Source organism: Taudactylus pleione, unplaced genomic scaffold, assembly GCF_031769625.1.
Source record: "Taudactylus pleione unplaced genomic scaffold, aTauple2 ptg000093l, whole genome shotgun sequence".
NCBI classification, from domain to species: domain Eukaryota; kingdom Metazoa; phylum Chordata; class Amphibia; order Anura; family Myobatrachidae; genus Taudactylus; species Taudactylus pleione.
In genome coordinates, this window is record NW_028284495.1 from 31,858,209 (window position 1) to 31,877,605 (window position 19,397).

General features: G+C 41.7%; 1 protein-coding gene across 4 annotated transcripts in view; it reads left to right on the top strand.

The window, feature by feature from the left end:
• Positions 1-18,269, top strand: part of TGIF1 (TGFB induced factor homeobox 1) — a 32,534-nt gene extending 14,265 nt beyond the window's left edge. For 2 of the 4 annotated variants that reach the window (XM_088469801.1, XM_088469804.1), the window contains 2 exons: positions 14,320-14,546; positions 16,898-18,269. In XM_088469801.1, coding sequence (XP_088325927.1) covers positions 14,320-14,546; positions 16,898-17,473 — 803 coding nt within the window. In that variant the 3' untranslated portion in view covers positions 17,474-18,269. Of the gene's footprint in view, positions 1-7,570; positions 8,051-8,115; positions 8,410-14,319; positions 14,547-16,897 lie in introns of those variants that run through there. The other 2 variants (XM_088469803.1, XM_088469802.1) reach the window with 2 other exon arrangements.
• The last annotated feature ends 1,128 nt before the right edge of the window (positions 18,270-19,397 follow it).

Here is a 19,397-nt window from a genome sequence, read left to right on the forward strand (position 1 = left end):
GGCTGCCAGGAGCTGGGCATCCTTTATATAGGGCTGTGACCCTCACTGTGACATCACAATGCATACATGCAGCAGCTAGAGATGGCTGTAGCTTGGATCAGCTCTGGGCCCAGATGCCCTGCAGCAGCACTCTGGTGAGAATAGAAAAGCTTGGGCTAAGGAGATGGCAGTGTTAGTAAGTGCAGGGAGAGAGTCGGGCCCCAGAGGCGGCCTGGGCCCTGTAGCAGCTGTACCTACTATAGTTACGCCCTTGACTGGGATGCAGTTAGTGCTGTATGGCAGGCATAAAGATGCTCTCTGTATTGTATGGCTGTCAAGTTGGCTGTTTGCTAGCACCACTTATGTTTGTGTTAGGGCACCTACAGTTTAAATTTGAATGAGGCAACTCTCAGTTTTTTTCCAGGGCCACTGTAAGTTCCTAATCCACTCCTGATGGATTATACCATCGATGATTTCTCTCTCTTTTTCACATCGATTGTATAGTGGGAGTAAAGCAAAAAAAAGAAAGTGTGCATCTTAGCAAAACCGTGCTGCACTGCAGGCAGGGGAGATTTAAAATGTGCAGAGAGATTTTGATTTGAGAGGGACGTGTTGAAACTGAAATCTAAATTGCTGTGTAAAAATAAAGCTGGCTAGTATGTGTGGGCTACATGTAAAAGCAGCCAGTATTTACCCTGCATACATATAAATAAATAAAAATAAAATGTATTTGCACCCCTGCATTACAACTTAGGGTCGTATTCAATTAGCCGCGAAAAGTGCCATTTGGAGAAAAGTTTTTCGCGGATTTGAACTTTTCGCATTTTTTCAACTTATCTCCTTATTCAATTACAGGAGTTTTCGCCTCCGCGGAAACAAACCAGTTCGCCTGCCTGTATAGGCAGGCGAATTGGAAGTGCAAAATCACTATCTTGGGGTGCAAATGTGAGAATTTGCTCCAGAACCCTTTGGACACCCCCCCTCTAATGACTAATCAGTCCAAAAAACAGAAACATTTATTAGAGCACACCCCAAAAATGACATGTCAATTTTGGAACAAAAATGAAATAAGTGTTGGAAAATGGGAAAAAAAAGTGGGGGTCCTGGTACGTTGGGGGGCTATATGGATGGGACAGGTGTTTTTGGGATTGCAGCAGGTGTATTTTTGAGATATTTTAAATCTTCACTTTAGAGACTTCAAAATATGCTAGTACCCGTTTTCATGTACCCCAAATTTGACCTTGGTACTTTTATTTTTTCCCCAAAAGAAATTGCTTTTTATTATTTACCAGCACTTATGCATAGAAGCATATAACAGCCAATTCTGACACTTTTATTATGGCCATTAGAACACTTCTATATTGATCTCTAATGTTAGTGCACCTTTTTCTGGGGTACAGACTGATTTCCCCAAAATCTTAGGGACTTTTCGCCAGTTTCGCTATTAGCCGATTTAGCCTGTTTTGCCTTTTTGCATCTTTTGGAATTGAATATGGAGATAAGCGGGAGCGCACAGGGAAAAAGTATTGTCTCAAAACAGGCAAATTCGGCTTTTTGCGGCTAATTGAATACAGATCATGGACGGTGCTGCACAGCTGCAGGGAATTGGCTATGCAATACCGTCCAACTAAAATGCAAAAGCAGCAAGAGGTGTCTGTAGGAAATAGATACTACCTGCATGCATCTGCGATCTGACTGCAGCATCCGTAGACGCTACCTCGGATTACCATCGCGACTATCGGTCACAATTGTTGCTTTGGCCAAGCTGCGTAAGATGAAATTTACTTAGCCTGGCTTTTGGAACTGTACAGTCGGGCTCAGGACATCTGCGTCCGACGACGCAGACCCTGGGCTTGGCTTGTCACCAAAATGTGGTCCACATGCCCCCCTTTTGGAGAACAGTCCTTGTGTCCGCTCTCCAAATGACGCAGCATGTCAGCTATGCTGTGGCTAAGGGGATTGTGAGCATGTGCAAACCCCCAACAATCGGAGATGTTCGCAAACCATCGGGTACATCTCTAAATCAGGCCAGTAGATACTTGCTCTTTTTTGTGCTGCTTCCAACTCAAAATCAGGCCCTAAACCTGGTGATCAAGATATAACCAAGGTCGCTGGAAAGTATATTGAAAAATACAACATTTAGAGGCATATTTACTAAGCAATAAATTTTCAAAACAATTGATTTTCAATTTTGCCTGCCAGATTTAAAAGGGCAATAATACTTAATGCAAAACAATCCTGATTTTGCATTTACTTTTACTATTATTACCCTTATAAATATGGAAAACCTTCAAACAATTCTAAGGCCGGTATCCAATTAGCAGCGAAAAATTTCCAGAAGCAAAAAACAGGTTTTTTCGTCAATTGTCAGGGTTTCTTTTTCATGGTATCCAATTAAACCCCATTTTTTATGTCTGAAATTTTTGTTTTTCTCACGAAAACACACAGGATCTGTGAAAAGTCGCAGACCTATGTATTTTCACTGCTGCGATCGGTAGAAAAATGGCTTCTTATCATGGATTTGGTTTCTCCTACCTGAGACAGGCGAAACAAAATCCCAGATAAGTGCCAGCAGCGGGGCTAATTGGACAGCCCCGGGCGAGGTGATTAGCCGCGGCTAATTGGATACCAGCCTTAGTATGGATAACAGTGTTAATCACTGAGGAGCTCATTCAGATCTGCTCATTAGATGCGTTCGCTCACACCCTGCGTATGCAAGCCCAGCAAGGCAGGCGATCGCACGGCAAAGCATTAGCACGCCCACTATGTCTTGGCGTGCAATCACTTTGTGTATGCAGATGCCCACCAGCCATTCATAAGACGCCCACTTGCGCACGTCATCTCCTGGAGGTGCTTGAAAACATTGATACATCGAGCACCATCGGTTGCGATCGCAGCGCTTGAGGTTGACTATACCCTGCCGCAAGCACTGCGATCACTTCAGTGTGAAATACAACACAACCCAGTGACGTGTACTATGACGCTGCCTTTTAATTATGCATGCCTCTGAAACGGCGTTGAAACACTCAGTCATGCCTGCTTTCGCACCTCCACTCCCCTGTTTCTAGTGGACTGCCCCTGTCACCAGCCACAAACTGCTTCTCCTGTCACTCGCTCTCCTGGGCTGTCTATGCGCAGCAAGCGATTGCTTCCCGAGCGTTCTCACTGGTTCGCGCATTGTGATTCATGCGCAGATTGCATCTATCAGCCAGCTACGAGCGATCGCATCCTAGTGAGAGGGTCTGAATCAGCTCCTGAGATCCATGTTTATGATTGGTCAAACTCTCAACTGTTTCCTTTTTTAGTTTTAGTGAACTATTTTTTATTTTGTTTTAAAGAGTGAGGGGCCTATTCATCAACATTAAAATAAAAGGATATTTTCTTGAATTACCGTTATTTTAGTATTCATGAAGACACTTAACCAGGAGATATCAGTGATATCTCCTGTGTTAAGTCCTCCTGTGTTAATTTCCACACTCCCCATACTTTTGTATGGGGATATGAAAATTATGCTATTCATCAAATTCCAAAAATTATGTATTTTCAGAATTTGATGGTGTTACAATACGCCACTCTGAGGTGGCGTACAGCGGGTTACACTAACCTACTGTCAGCTGGGCAGGTCCTCCTCTGTCTCCGGCTGCTGCTTTGACAGTGTTCTCCTAGCAGAACACAGTAAAGTTTAGAAAGAAAGACACACTTTTTTTTTTCCCTAAACTTTACGGTTTTCTGCCGGGAGATCACCGTGTCAGAGCAGCAGCCAGAGCCAGAGGAGGCTGCAGTGGCCAGGTGAGTGGGGGACAGGGAGGTGAGTGTAGGGGTTGTTGGACACACAATTACCGCAGCTGTAGACAGTGCTGCGCATGCGCTGCTTTTACGGATGTAACGGTGCATGCGCAGCACTGATTACAGCTGCGGTAAGGTAGAGCAAGCAGGGAAAAGTATCTATTTCCCGAAAAGCTGTCATCACAAAAATGACAGCTTTTCAAAATAGATACTTATGGGGAGGAGGAATGATGAATTCCTACGGTAATCAGGTAGAACTCCATGCGAGTTCTAAACCTAATAACTTCCACCTAATTTTTAGTAATGATGAATAGGCCTCTAAATCTTTTTCTACTCCTAATGTATATGGGTGTTTGTGAGTTCTTTATTTGTATACTTTAAAAGAAAAAAAAAACTTTTATTTTAGTGGTCTATTTTTGTTTTCCCTTTAAAGGGTAACATTATATATATATATATATATATATATATATATATATATATATATATATATATATATATTATATATATATAAAATCATACACACACACACACGTTTGTTTATTACTTGTCATTGTTGCCTTTGTCAAACATGACAGCTGCAGTTCCAGGAAAACAAGGCTGGAGGCGGCCTCCTACGTGACGTTGATTCATTCATGCCTACTTTCTTTTCTTGACAAGTATTTTCCCGCTATAAGGGTTAACTTTGTTCTCATAAGTTATGACTCTGAGGAGGGTGTTACATGACATGAACATTTTATTCCTCTATCCTCACCTGCTATTACTCAGTATGTTAGTCAAACGTAGATACCAGTTCCCAGGGACAGACATATTACTTTAGCAGAACGTGTGCTCATCTTAAATTGGATTTTTTCATATTCTGTCATTGCACGAACAACCACACATTTCATTTCCATGCATAACTTTAGTAAATCAGTTACTAAGTCTTTATATCAGGGTTAGGAAAACATTTGCATGTCACCTGTTGTGTAGCTACAAATCCAAGCATGCCCTGGGTTTTAGCTGAAGCCACAGGTGGCACACTTCTGTATGCCTTTATCTCATTCCTGAATGTTTCTCATAGTGATAATAAAATGCAGTCATAAAACAATGACCCACTGTGACTTTTAATAACCACCATGTACATAACTTGCAGCCCACACCAGATCCTCATCTTACTGATGTGTGTAGGATGGGAGGACTCGGACAGGGTGCCTGGAGCAGCTCTACCCTGCTTGGGGGGAAGGAGTAGGTTGGCAGAGAGGAATGAGGGAGAAGAGGGTGGGAGGGAGGAATGGGGAAGAGGAGGATAGTGGTCAGGAAAAATAGGAGAAAGGAGGGTGGCCGGGAGGAAATGGGGGAGAGGAGATTTGCCAGGGGAATTTGGGAGGGTAGAAGAGGAGAGTGACCAGGAGGAAAGGGGAAAAGGAGGGGGGGGTGGCCATTAAGAATGGGGAGAGGGTGGGGATTGCCAAGGGCATTGGGTCAAGGGAGGTGGCCATGGGGAAAGGAGGGGTACACGGAAGGAATGGGGGGGGGGCGGTGGGTGTCTGGGGGTAGGGGAAGGCTGGCCAGGGAAATGGGGGGGGGGAGAAATTAGTGGGGAGGCTGGGGGAAATGGGGGAGAGGAGGAGGTTGGCTGAGTGTGACTGGGGTGAACGGGGAGGAAGGCCAGAGAAATGGGGGGAGTGGAGGAGGGTGGCCGGGAGGAATGTTTTTTATAGCCCATGCAGGAAGCAGCTTGGCGGAGGAACAAAAGCAGTTTCTGTTTTTCAGCTGCCAGTGAGCAGTAAATGATGAGTGGGGGTGGTAGAGGCGGGACCAGGCAAAATCGGGACTCCCCTTCTCCGGCCAGAAGGTTCAGTGACTCAGGCTGAGTACGCCTTACCCCCTGTAACAGCGGCCGGATATGAGCCACCAGTCATCCCCGTAGCAAACAGAATGTAAAGTAAGATTCAGACAGCAGCGACGTCGTCTGTACGGAGCAGAGGCAGAGCTGCTACATGACTTCACCCACTGACAGCAGTCACAGCCTCCTCCCTCCTTTATCTCCCAGCCCTGCTATATGTGTGTGTGTGTATATATATATATATATATATACATATGACTAAATGGGGAGAAAACAAACAGGAGGTGATCTGTCAGTACTGAGCTGCTGAACAATGTGTCTATTGTATCCCCATATAGAGCACAATACATCGTATCCTCTTCCTGACACAGAAATGCCGTATAGTGCACTAGGTGGTGTCATTGTCGTCCCATGTCAGTGATCTCTTGATAGGACCGGGACTGCAGCAGCTTCAGGAATGTCACTGTATGGTGCAGAGTGTGACAGATGAAGCGACAGTATCCCTAGGAAACACTTCTGTTGCTCTGTCTCCTACCCAGTCAAGGCAGGGTGTAATAATAATACAACAACAAACATACAGCAACAGTGTAGCAACTGCAGCAGGTATCACACAGTGACGTCACCCGAGTAATAATACAGCAACATTGCTGCAGCAGCAGGTATCACACACTGACGTCACCCGCACTGACAGTGACAGGGATAAAACCAGAAGTGAAATCTGCACGCTCAACACTACATGGGCTTTGCAGCTTTAAGTATTGCACAATCTATTCTAGAAGATCCCTACATCCAGCTACACAGACCAGAACTCTGGTGTTTTATTTTGTGGTGTGAAATAAAATATATCTGAATTGTATGTTCTTAGACCGAGTGTAACTTGTCCCCTTAAATATTGGAGAGTATTCTTTTTTTTTTTTTTAATCTATCACGAAGGCGTCAGTGAAGGGGTTAGTAGTCACGGACTCAACTTTTTAGTGAGCCGCAATAGCTGGCAGGGGCTAGGAGGCGAGATAGGAAACTCCATTCTGGCATTGCAGTAATATTATTATCTGGGCTACACGAACACTGCACACGCCGCTTAGAAGGACTGAGCATGTGTGTGATTTTACCCCTGGATTTCCTTTTACTGTGCGGGGGAGGAAATCACTCTATCCCTATCTATACAATGGTGAGGATCCAGTGGGTGCTCAGGTTGTTGAAGTGTTAACAGTATTGCAGCATGTCACCAAGTAGTAGCCGGTGTAATGTGACGAAGCCTCGCACAGCATTGGCAGCAGCAATCAGGGGAGGAAGCAGCTGAGGCTAATAAACAGCAGCACATCACATGATGATGAATTCTGCTTCCAATCCCCTGACACAACATGCAGCCCATGTGCGATGCTAGGAACATTGTCATACAGCCATCTCATTCCTTTTCTTCCTAAGGGGCTGTGCTGCTGACTCATAGGTCTGTCATGTCAGTGTCAGTAGTTCCTGTAGGGATCGCAGATCCCAGTAATTACTGTGCATTACAGAAGTTTGCCATGTGCTACCTCCCACTTCCCTGACAGACAACTAGTTATACTTGGGTTACAATTTGGATGCAATGATGCATCTGTGCGATGTAGCTACTGAACTCATCTAAAATAAATGTACAATGCAATGTAAGCTGACTGCTAGCAGTACCACAGGTTGGCATAAAGCTGGTGCTAGCACCACGGGGTTAACAGCGTTCACCCAGGTAAAAGTTTTCCCCCCAAGCTGCAGCACACTTGTCTTTCCCTCATACAGGATGGAGGGTGGAGGAGGAGGAAGGGAGAGGGGTTACTGATTCACCCCCTAGCAACAGGAGACAGGGGAGAGAGGCAGCTGTCAAAAGAGAAAGAACTGAGAGAGAGAAAAAATCAGGAGCCGCCTCTGCAGTTTAATGATCAAACGTCTGTGTCTGGGAGAGAGAGAGAATAACAGGAAGCAGCAGCAGCAGCTCAATGCCTGAGCTCCCCCTGCAGCCCATGCAGCAGTCTGTCTGTCTGGGATCCAGAGAAAAGGGGGGAATCCAGGAGGGTTTTTCATGTCTCCTCCCCCTGTGTGTGTGTGTCTGACAGTCACTGTTGGGAGGGTGCGAGTGAGTGAGAGGAGCACAGATCCTTCTTATTACAAACCATTACTCACTACTAGTGTAAGGAGTGGGAGAGATTACACTAACATCTACCTCTCTCTCCTATAACCTCAGTAGTGTCAGAGCAGACAGGGATCGGCACTCTAGAGGTAGAGAGAGGAAACTTTTACAGAGGCAGGGAGGGAGAAGAAGTGTAAAGTGAACAAAGCCCCAACTCAGTGTGCTGAGGACATCCCAGGACACGGTGCAAGCAGCCTGGCCAGGAGCAGACGTCAGGCAATATCCCTGCTGCTGAGGGAGTCAGAGGGGCTCTATACCTGAGCTGTGACAGTACACCGATCTGAGGATGAAGGCTAAGAAAGGTAAATGGTGGGAGAGAGGGGGAAAGTTTGCTGTGGTGCAGGACATGCAGACCGAGAGTGTATGATGAGAAGCTGAGTGATTCACTGGCAGGCAGACAGCGCAGCAGAGTTGCTGTCTGGAGTCTCTGGACGTTTGTTTCCCCATGCTGCTGGCAGGCTGTCAGAGTCAGCGTGTTCTCCTACCATGGCTGCCCTCACATCCCCCTCAGTCAGTGCCATCTACCAGCACAGCTCACCCGTCTCCCAACTCCTCATTCACATGCTCACGTCTTGTTGACATGTGTCCTAAGTCTGTCTGTCATGTGAGCTGATGTCTTGTTCTTCACCTGATTTGCCTGGAACCTTATTCGATTTACCTGGTAATGGTTAATAAGTCTTCACTGCTTATATCTTCTTTTTATTTGTTTTTTTGCAAACTTGGACTTATAGTTTTGACTACTTTTATTTGTATGTGGAGTTATATAATTATGTGTTATGTATCGCATATGGGGTCTGGTTTATTTATTTTAATCATTAAACTGTAAACAGTGTTTTGCCCCAGTGTGTTCGGGTCATTGTACATCTTGGTGAAGTCAGCAGCACTCCGGTCTGTAGTGCACACAAAGGAAAAGTAGAGCATGGCTGAGTCTCACTCCGGGAACAAAGAAACTTTCTGCAGCAGCGGGAGGGGGGTCACACAGGCAGCAGCACATGTCCTCAGTCCTGGGGATGTAGCCCTATGGATGAGGTTAGCCTTTACATTCCAATCTAGGACTCACTGTTTCTTTTCATCTAAATAAAACCTTACATTTCTTTGTGTTTAGGCTCACACAAGCCTAGCCAAACTTTCACCGTCCAACTAGCTGGGAAACTCTTTGTTTGGAAAGAGAACTTGCATTCCTGAGGGCAGGGGTAAATAACTTTTAAGGACGACTATTTTGCTGATCCTGTGGGATTTTCACTTTTGGTAACCACTTTCTTAAAAGTTGGACGAAGTTTTTACCCAGAGACAAGGAGTTCTGGACTCCCTAGCAGAGATCTTCCCTCCCAGCTTAACAAGTTTGAATTCCTTTGTTCCACACAGCACCATGTGCTCCCTACTGACATTGTGTAGCATAGGGCACTTGTAGCAGTAACAGCCCTACTCAGATAACATGTGGATGTCTGAATTCTCTGAAAAAAAATATATACATAATGTCTATGTAATTATTTAAATTTACTTGATTTAATTTCTAAAACCATTTTAAAGGGCACAATAACTTTATAGTTGTGGGTGATGTTACACACACTTGTTTCCCCTGCCTGGCAGAATATGCTGTGTGTCTCTAGGAAATGCAAAGTTAGGAAACTGTTTTATTTTTGAGTGAGTAGCAGAGAAAAGAGCTGACTGTTTGTGCCATGTGAGCTGGATTGTGTGTGCTCAGCACTGTTCAGATAGAAGACAGCAGGGCACGTTGGAAGGAGAGGAACAGGGTGACAGGGAGGGGCAGTGCTGCTGACAGGTCAGGATGTGAGAGAGTGCTTGCAGATGCTTGAAACTTTTCAAGCAGTTGAAACAAAAGACTTGCTCCCCCCCCTTCCCTGCTATTTGGACATGTTTGGGTCTTTTGTTTGGATTGGTGTAATAAAAAAAATAGTTTGCTTCTTCAATGTGTAATGATTTTACATGCTATTAAAAGGACACTTGCTATGCAATGTGTGCAGTCACTCCATCAGTGGCATTTTTATTGTTACTTTTTGTCTACTGACCATAATGTGCATACTGCTGTAATGTTGGTGAAAGTTAGGTATAGTTTGTGACGTATCGAGGTAACTTGGTCAGGCAGTTCCTGTAGATTCCTAAAGGGGAACATAAGAATTTGCTATTTTGGAAAGTCCCTAAGATTTCTGTTGTGAAGAGTCATCCATTGCCCAACAACACACTGTCAGATAACCTGCCCAGTATAATGTCCTTATGCCACCAGTGGTGACTGGTTAGCTAAACAACAAAACCACTAATATGACTGACATATTTACATGCTGTATACTGACGGCTTCTGCCTTGTACACTTTGTTTAATTCAATATAAAAGTGACTTGCTAGTGCTTTGTACATCTCCTTACCTTTTTGTGAGCTACTTTTATTTGGTGTTCAAAATAATACCATAAATCTTGAATTTGTTAATATATATAATTTGGTATTTAGTACATGACAAGTGGTAAATAGTTGTTGCTCGTTATCACATGCCCACAAAAACCACATGCTTTTGTTACCACATCCCCCTCCCACTCTTAAAAACAGTCATATGTAATGACATTTATTGACAACTTTTTATCCTCGATGACACCTTTTAATTGAAAAGGTCATGTTTATTATCACTACCTATATATTGTGTATGCAGAAATACCTGCTGGTATAGGGGCCGATGTTTAATGGCTAGATTGAGCATTCAAGGACAGTAATAGTTTTAGCTGTGAATCAATGTAGACAACTTTTCTATTTGAATATAGTTGCCCCATATGTAACCCTGCAATCTTTTCATGCACATCATTTATTGTCTGTATGATAAAATTGGTTTGTAAATAATAAAAAAGATTTTGAATACATCTTTGGATGGTATGTTTGTGGACAAAAACACATAATGTGCTTATATTATATTAGCCGCTTCGGATAAGTATAGAAGTAACAGAATACTTTCAAAATGGTTGTACTTTGACTTTATACCTTTTTGTCGACTCTTTGAAATAATTGGCAATCTGTTCTTCTTTCATTGCTTTTAGTTTAGTATTTACTTACTCACCTGATAAGAACCATGGCTACTTGTGTTTTTGGTCTTTGCAGTTTCCTGTTGTGATAGACATGAGCACTTGTTCTTTATTATGTGTTGTTATATTTCCTTGTGCTATTTAAGTGTTTGGCATGTGGGTACTCCCTTGAAGGTTACTACAACTTTTACTATGCAACACTAAAGCTGGCCATATACTTGGCAATTCATGCATTTGCTCCAACTGATCGCAGCAGCATCTTGTCAGATTTAGCCATATGCTTACATATGTTCATAACCAAATATGAAGACTATGGATGATGGTCAATACTTGGCTTGAATGTCTGGGTCTCACGGAGATCTGTTAGTGCAGTTGACAAAGACCACAACCTCTTTCAGTCCCATTCAACATCCAATGGCTACTGGGAATAGAATTTTTGTGCCCATGAATGCTGACTTATGTTCAAACTGTAGTGCATATGGGTACCTTAAATCGGAAAAAAAATATCAAAATTTTCTGGAATATGCCAAGTAAGGGTGTCCATATTATGATCCTAACTATTTTAGTCAAACAAAGAATGGTCCATGCTCTGCAAGTGGCCTATGTATCAAAGCTTGATGAGAGATAAACTTGTGAGATATAAATCACCAACCAATCAGCTTTTAACTTACATTTTATAAGCTGTGTTTGAAAAATGACAGTTAGGAGCTGATTGGTTATACTTTTTCTCTCACAATTTTATCTCTCTCACAATTTTATCTCTCTCACAATTTTATCTCTCATCAAGCTTTAGTACATAGACACCCAAGTCTGTTTGACCTTATGCCTGTGAACTATGAGGGGAGATGTACTAAGCCTTGGGGGTATATTTGCTAAAGTGCGGGTTTATAGAAGTGGAGATGTTGCCCATAGCAACCAATCAGATTCTAACTATTATCGTCTAAAAGGTGCTAAATAAATAAGTAGAATCTGATTGGTTGCTATGGGCAACATCTCCACTTCTATAAACCCACACTTTATGTCTCCCAAGGAGTATATTTAGTAAAGTACCAACCAATCAGTTCCTCAGTTTACAGGATGTTTGAAAAATTACAGGAGCTGATTGGTTAGTACTTTATCTCACTAATTTATCTCTCTCCAAGGCTTCGGGGCCTGTGTATCAAAGCTTGATGAGAGATTATACTTTTTCTCTCACAGTTTTATTAACCAATCAGCTCCTAACTGTCATTTTTCAAACACAGCCTATAAACTGTAAGTTAGAAGCTGATTGGTGATTTATATCTCACAATTTTCTCTCTCAACAAGCTTTGATACATAGGCCCCCTATTCCATCAAGACGTTTAATGATCCCCTTTTTTTCTTTTTGTCTCTGGATGATGTAGTTATTACAGTATACCTTCTTCTTTTAAATACTTGTACAGTACTGACTCAGACCATGCAACGAGGCCCTGAACCATCTCTGTTTAAATGACTAAACTGTTTAAAGAGCACAGTAAGCAGCTGTTTTAAGGTTTCTGTTTTGCAACAATCTTTGAACCATGCCTCAGGCCAGTCCAAAATGACATCGTTATTGCTCATAGACATAGCTAGTGGATATTACTTTTTTAAAGGATTATTCCACTTTTAAAGCAAGTGGTTTTAGTTACATTTATTATACCTAAACCTCCTGAATTAAACATTGTAACTATGAGCTTTAGTTTAGAAAGCTAGCAATGCTTGGTTTCCTGTGGAGTCATTATGTTTCATATGGTTGCTATAGGTAACAGACACTGCTATGCAGCATTGGGAGTGGTTGGCCTACCCTCTCTTCACACTTCATTTTGTGTCACCTTCTCTGCAGCTGTTGGCTCTGTGCAAGTTTCAAACACTAGCTGATGCATCCAGTCTGCAGGCAGCTTGCCATAGTTGATATCACAGGGAAGACAAAGCTAGTGCTCAGTGTTGCTATTGAATGTTGCAGTGGGTTTTGAGAATTGTAGTTTTCTGCCACAAATATTTCCCATAGCACTGTGTTGTCAATACAAACAGTATTGTGATTAGGCATGCAGCGTGTACTGCAGTGATTGCATTCATACCACAGATTGGCTGCCACTTGTGTCCCTTCTGTGTTTCACTTGAGCACAGTATGCGCCTACATGTATCTCGTACTTTTTCCCACGATGGTCAGTTTGAAATTGAATTAAGGTCCACTGGTTAAAAATTGCTTTGAGATGATAATCACCTCTCTCCATCTTTAATGGAGCATACACACGGTCAGATTTGTCAGATGAACGATTGAGCGATTTTTGACTGCATTAAAATGAATGGAATCGTCCAAGTCTGACTGCAAACACATCAGATGTCAGATATCGTTATCTGACAAACGGGAACACGCATCGTTCATCGTTCAGGCATGTCAGATATGTCAGATTTTCCTTCAGATATGAACGACTGAACGATTTTTAAATCGTTATCGTTCAGATCTGAAGGAAAAATCTGACCGTGTGTATGCACCATTATTCTGTGTTTTTAAACATGCAGAAATGAAGTACTAGGAAATGGATACTTTTTTTTTGCTGCTTGCCTATTGAAATCAATTGTTGGATTTAATTGGTAAAATAAACATTTATGCCTTTTACCATTTTTGCATCATCCCGAATGATTATAGAAATGATAAAAGTTTATCTGCTGATTCAGATTTGGGAGAAAGTGTAAAACTGGCTACAGAGGCAGCATTATTATTATTATATTTTTCTGAATGACCACTTGATGACATATAATTAGATACACATCCTCTCATAGCACATGTGTTGTGGCTGCATTTATGAAAATAATCAGATGAAGATGATTGCTTCCCACGTTACAACACTCTGGTCACATGATAACAACACAATCAGGTTAAAAATGACACCATTCCCAGGGGTATTATCAATCATGTCAGGCATCTTATGTAATGTATTGTCATTTCGCTGCAAAAAAAGATTGAATCTCAAAATGTGTTTTAATGTGTATGCCCATCTTAAGGGTCGGTCATGGAGAAGGGACTATAGAGACAGTGTCCGTCACTTATCGGCTACACAATAGGTTTCTAAGCATCCTAAGTGATTGATTAATGTTAATACTTTTAAACCAGGTTTAGTTTTCAATGAATAGCTGCATTCTGCTGCATCACAGTAAGGGGTGGGTGCAGAAGAGCAATTTACAAGAGCTACTAAAAGAACTGACAGATGTATAAACAGAATCATTTCAAATAGAGATATCTGAGATAAGACAGTGTGTTCTAGCCTAACAAAATCCCAAACCCAGACTTTGTTGTGGATTATAAATGCTTGATAAGTAAAACACCAATAAAGAGGAGACATATTAGGCTGCTGTGCAAACTACCCACCCTGCCTGCTATTTTAGGTCATTATTATAATTTTTTTGATTGTAGTTCGGAGAGCCCCTTCCACCACTCATTTGTGTGCACATCTTAAAAAGAGGTTAGGAGGTCCACTTGTAATTAGATTCAAGTCTGTATCTAACAATGTTCTAATGGTGATCTGTTTTTGTTTTGTTTTTTCCTAGGTTTAGTTCCTCTATCAGGCAGTGAGACTGAGGATGATGATGGTATGGATATTCCACTGGACCTCTCCTCCACTGCTGGCTCAGGGAAAAGAAGGAGGCGTGGAAACCTGCCTAAAGAGTCAGTCCAAATTTTGAGAGACTGGCTATATGAACACCGTTATAATGCGTACCCCTCTGAACAAGAGAAAGCTCTCCTGTCTCGGCAGACACACCTCTCCACACTACAAGTATGTAAAAGTTTATATGTAATTCCTTCTATAATATATGTTGCACTCTACATGCATATTCCTGGGTGCGAAACCTCTTAAAACCACTTTAGAAATGTTTTTGTTTAATTCCAAGGGCCCTATTTAATTCAACGCAAAGTTCCATCTGTTCTGACTTCCAACCAATACAGTATGGAAATCTTGTATATTTCTTGCTTACTCTTCTTCTATGGGGTGCAAGCTAAAACCAGCAAAAGACTTTTCTGCCTGCATACCCCGCAATGTATTAGCCCACGAGGGTCTGACGGAGCCTCACGGCTAATTTATTTGCCTCTTTTGTTTATTATGCCATTTCATAGTACACCTTTTTGTAGTTTTCATAGTTATGTTTGTATCTTTCTGAAATACAATACTTGCTGGGTATGTTCAGGAGAAACCACTCGCAGTGCATAAATGTACACAATTCTTCATTTGCATATGATCCTTTGGTGGAGCTGTCAGAATGGATAGAACAGTTTTTTCCTGTAGCTGGCTGCCACCCCAGGAAGTACTATATCCTCTTGTTTGAGACACTTCTAACTAGGATCTGACCCGTAAACATGTAGATGTAAGGAGATTGCCGCACTCATTATAAATTTGGAGAGCACTTTTCCCATAAGCAGTCAATGTCAACACATCCTGGCTTACTCATGCCCATGCTAGTACATCTTTAGTGTGCTAGTAATTCTTTACTAGCACAACTAGTTGGCTGCCACCCCAGGAAGTACTATATCCTCTTGTTTGAGACACTTCTAACTAGGATCTGACCCGTAAACATGTAGATGTAAGGAGATTGCCGCACTCATTATAAATTTGGAGAGCACTTTTCCCATAAGCAGTCAATGTCAACACATCCTGGCTTACTCATGCCCATGCTAGTACATCTTTAGTGTGCTAGTAATTCTTTACTAGCACAACTGTATTTTGTGACCGTTGTCATGATGACTCTTTTAAATGCATCATTTTTACAGCCAAATCTATTCAGTACTGAGAGTATGTTGTGTAATGTCTGTTTGGTTGTAACGTGTCCTGCTGAAGGTTTACATTCAAACATGCCCATGTGACAGCAGCCTTGAAGCCATCAGGCTGGAATAGTATGTACAGGGAATGCTCTAATACACACCTCATCAGAAGCATGAACGTTTTTGCTTTCTGCGCAGTGTAAGGGTTAACGTAGAGGTAGAGTAAGGCAATTGAAGACATTCCTGGTAGCACATTAAGTTCAGCAGCCTCTGTGAGTCACTGCTCTCTCTGCGGGGAGACAAACAGCATCTTGTTTCAAAGGAAATCTTCCCACCATTAGCCTAAGGTATGGGAAATAACATGTAACCAACATTTAAAAAAAGTGAAGCCTTCAGCTGCTTCTTGAATGTGATTATCCCCAGGCTTTACGACGTAGGTCTCATTGTGTGTGTCAGTCTAGCAACTACTGCTTTGTGTTTAAGAGGAGGCTTGTTGTTTCACAAGTATAATTCAAGAACTGGGACCTGCGTGTAGATTTATTATTAGTCAGAGATAATTTGCAGAACAATTGAATCCTTAACAGATTGCCAAATACTATGAAACCGGAATGCAGAGTTGCCAACACTGATACTGCTGTGTTATGAGGTATTAAAGTGAGCCTGTTCCTAAGTCATTCTCATGACTATTGGCTGAAGATGTAAATGTCTGCCACTAGTGTGTTTAGACAACCACATTTTAAGTCAGTGATGTTGCGCTTGTTTAGGGCTTTGAACCCCTACTTAGATCACTGCTCAACCTCTGCAACTACTGTTGTTTCTTTTCTTTGGTAAGAATCTTGATAATATCATAGCAGAAATATATACAAACTGCTTGTTGTCACTTGTCAGTCATTTAACAAATTGCCATAAATATTCACTAAGCTTGGCAAATGTGCATGTAATGTCATTCATTTAAATTCTTGAGATGCGGTGCTTTTAGTTTAGTCTATGGGTTTTATATGTAGATATTTGTGAATTAATCATGTAAGGTACATATTTTACTTGTGACTGGTGGACAGCTGTTTTCTAATATACATTGGGTTATTTGGCAAAGTATGGGATGTGGTCATTAATCCAGAAGCTATATATATATATACATGGATAAGAATTCATACAGGACTTCCCATCCCTGGATTACAAGAGAGGTTGGGCAGTTTTCTCACCCCAATTGTTGCTAAACTACATTTCCCAGGATTGTTAGTTGCGACTAGTTTAGCAACAACTCCTGTGACAAAAATAATGCTTTATTATACTTAAGTATATTGTAAAATGATCCTGTAGCTGGCACAAAGCAATAAAGAATGAAAATAACAGATCCTTTTTATTTTGCAGGTTTGTAACTGGTTCATTAATGCACGACGCAGACTTTTGCCCGACATGTTAAGAAAAGATGGAAAGGACCCTAATCAGTTCACTATTTCTCGAAAAGGAGCCAAAATCACTGACGTGATCCAGATGGATTCTCCAACAGGGGCAAAGCCCTATATTCCCACTATAGACGAAAACTCCTTTCATTTCAGTACAACGGGATCTAACCAGAACTCAGGGAAGTTACTGGCCTCTCAGCTGTCTTCTCAGCAATCTCTCCTGGCTCGCCCCTCTGTGATCTGTCATACCACTGTAACATCACTAAATGATGCTCCTTTCAACTTCACCCATGTGTTGAATGCTGGACAAATCCCAGGCCAGCAGCAGACCGAGGCAAACATCCTAACAGAGACCTCACTTGTGTGCCACGAAGACACTATTAAACCAGGACAAAATACAACTGCACAGAGCGGACTTTTCAACACTCCTCCACCTACCCCACCAGATCACAATCAGGATTTCAGTGGTTTCCAGTTGTTGGTTGATGTTGCTCTCAAACAAGCTGCAGAAATGGAACTGCAGTCAAAACTCATGTCCTAACTTTTCTCAACTTGTCAAAAGTATTCTGAACATTTCTTTTGAACTGCCCAGGTTGATATCAGACAGTTTGCATTATTTGATACATTTTTGTTATTTTTTTTTCGTGTTATTTGCACACGGGATTGTCAAAGTGAAGCTTTCATGACACAGAGGTCTTACCCCTTTCAACTTAGGACTGTTTTTGTTTTTTTTCTTTGCTACTTTTTTTTTATTGGCCCTTATAAATATAAACTGTGATTACAGCTTTTGACTTTTGTGAGGTTCTCCGTTGCCGTCTAAGGATATTATGTTCAAAAAGTTGCCATTGGCTCATTCAACTTTTGTATTTTTTTATTTTTTGAGTAAATTAACACACAACTCAGGGGTGAAGGAGAACTGATAACGTGTTTGGGTAATTGTATATATTATATAATTACACCTACATACTGACTATACTGTATATTTCATTCCAATGTTTCTAAAGATGGAGCTACTGTAGAAACAACATGCTTTACGTTTCTTGGTAGATTTTGCTGAAATGTGAGAAATTTCCCAAGATTGTGACTTTTTTTATTATCATTTTTGGTACCTTTCAAACTGTGCAATATTTAGAAAGAAACATACCTTTTTTATCATTCCAGAGCAGCAGAATATGCTCGCATACTGTCTACCACATTTTTTTCCACCCAATATATAATAAAATATTTTGTTTAATGTAAGATTGTGTGTTTTTGTTACCTGGGAATGGCATTAGAATACCATGTAACTGGATACTGTTCCCATCTGGAATATTAACTGCTATGTAAAGATTTGTTTCTTTGACATGTATTATTTTTTTTGTATGTTTTTTTGTAATATAGAAAATAACAAATCAAAATGCAGTGTGTTTTTATTTTATGGTAGTAAAAAAAAAAAAGTTTTTGTGGTAGAATAATGCAGTCACATTTACTACACACCTGTAGGTGGTCTCTAGAGTAATAGCAATCAGATCCTGACATTATTCTAGTATAGTGTAGGAAATGAGGTTGGTTGCAATGTGCAACTCTTTGTTACTGTAGAATGGTTTTCTTAAATACTGCACTACCCAATTTTATCATCTCTGTATAATACTGTGACACTATATAGAAACTGGATCCAAAATTCCTTACCTCCTCCCAATCTAGTAGTAGAACCACTTGGCTTTCAGGCATCTCCCACCATTCGAGACCCATTCCCTTCGCCACGTCCGTTTGCTTACAGTGTGTTTCAGTTGGGATTTGACTAGTGCGCTATTATAGTTATCCAGTCAGCCTCTTGGTTATTTGTTTGAGAACATGGTGCCTAAATCAGTGGTGCACGTAAACCGGATGGTTCTCGTACATCTCCAATGGTGTGAGATCTGCACATGCACAGATGCCGCACTGCGCATGTGCAGATCTCGTTCTGCGAGATCGCTTGCAGTGCCCTGGATGCCGGCCATTTCAGCGGGGTCAGCGACAGGCAGCTTTGCAAAAAATGGAGGCTTGTTGCCCTGATTTGCTGGGCGCACTGAAGCCAGTGGCTGCGTCCTTGGATGCTGCTCCAGCAGCGTGAATTCCCCGGCCATCCTAATCTAGTAGTCTGAGGGTTACTCAGATGACCAATGTTTGCGCAGATGTTCCGACGCTGCATTTATGAATGCAGCAGTGGATCATAGAAGCGGCAGGATGCATCTATGTACACATTAGCATATTATCACACGGTCGTTGCACGCAGCTGCTGTGTGATTACCTATGGGCCTGATTCAGACATTTACGCTAATCATGGGAACTGAGGTTCAGGTCGGGAGCGAGTATGTCACATGCTGTGGACTTTCCGGAGATAGGGCCTTTCATGAAACTATTCTTTCCAATTAGTAATATTCATTCAATTATGTCTTTTATAGCTAGCTAAGCTGAGGGATTGATTTGAATAATATTCTTTTTAC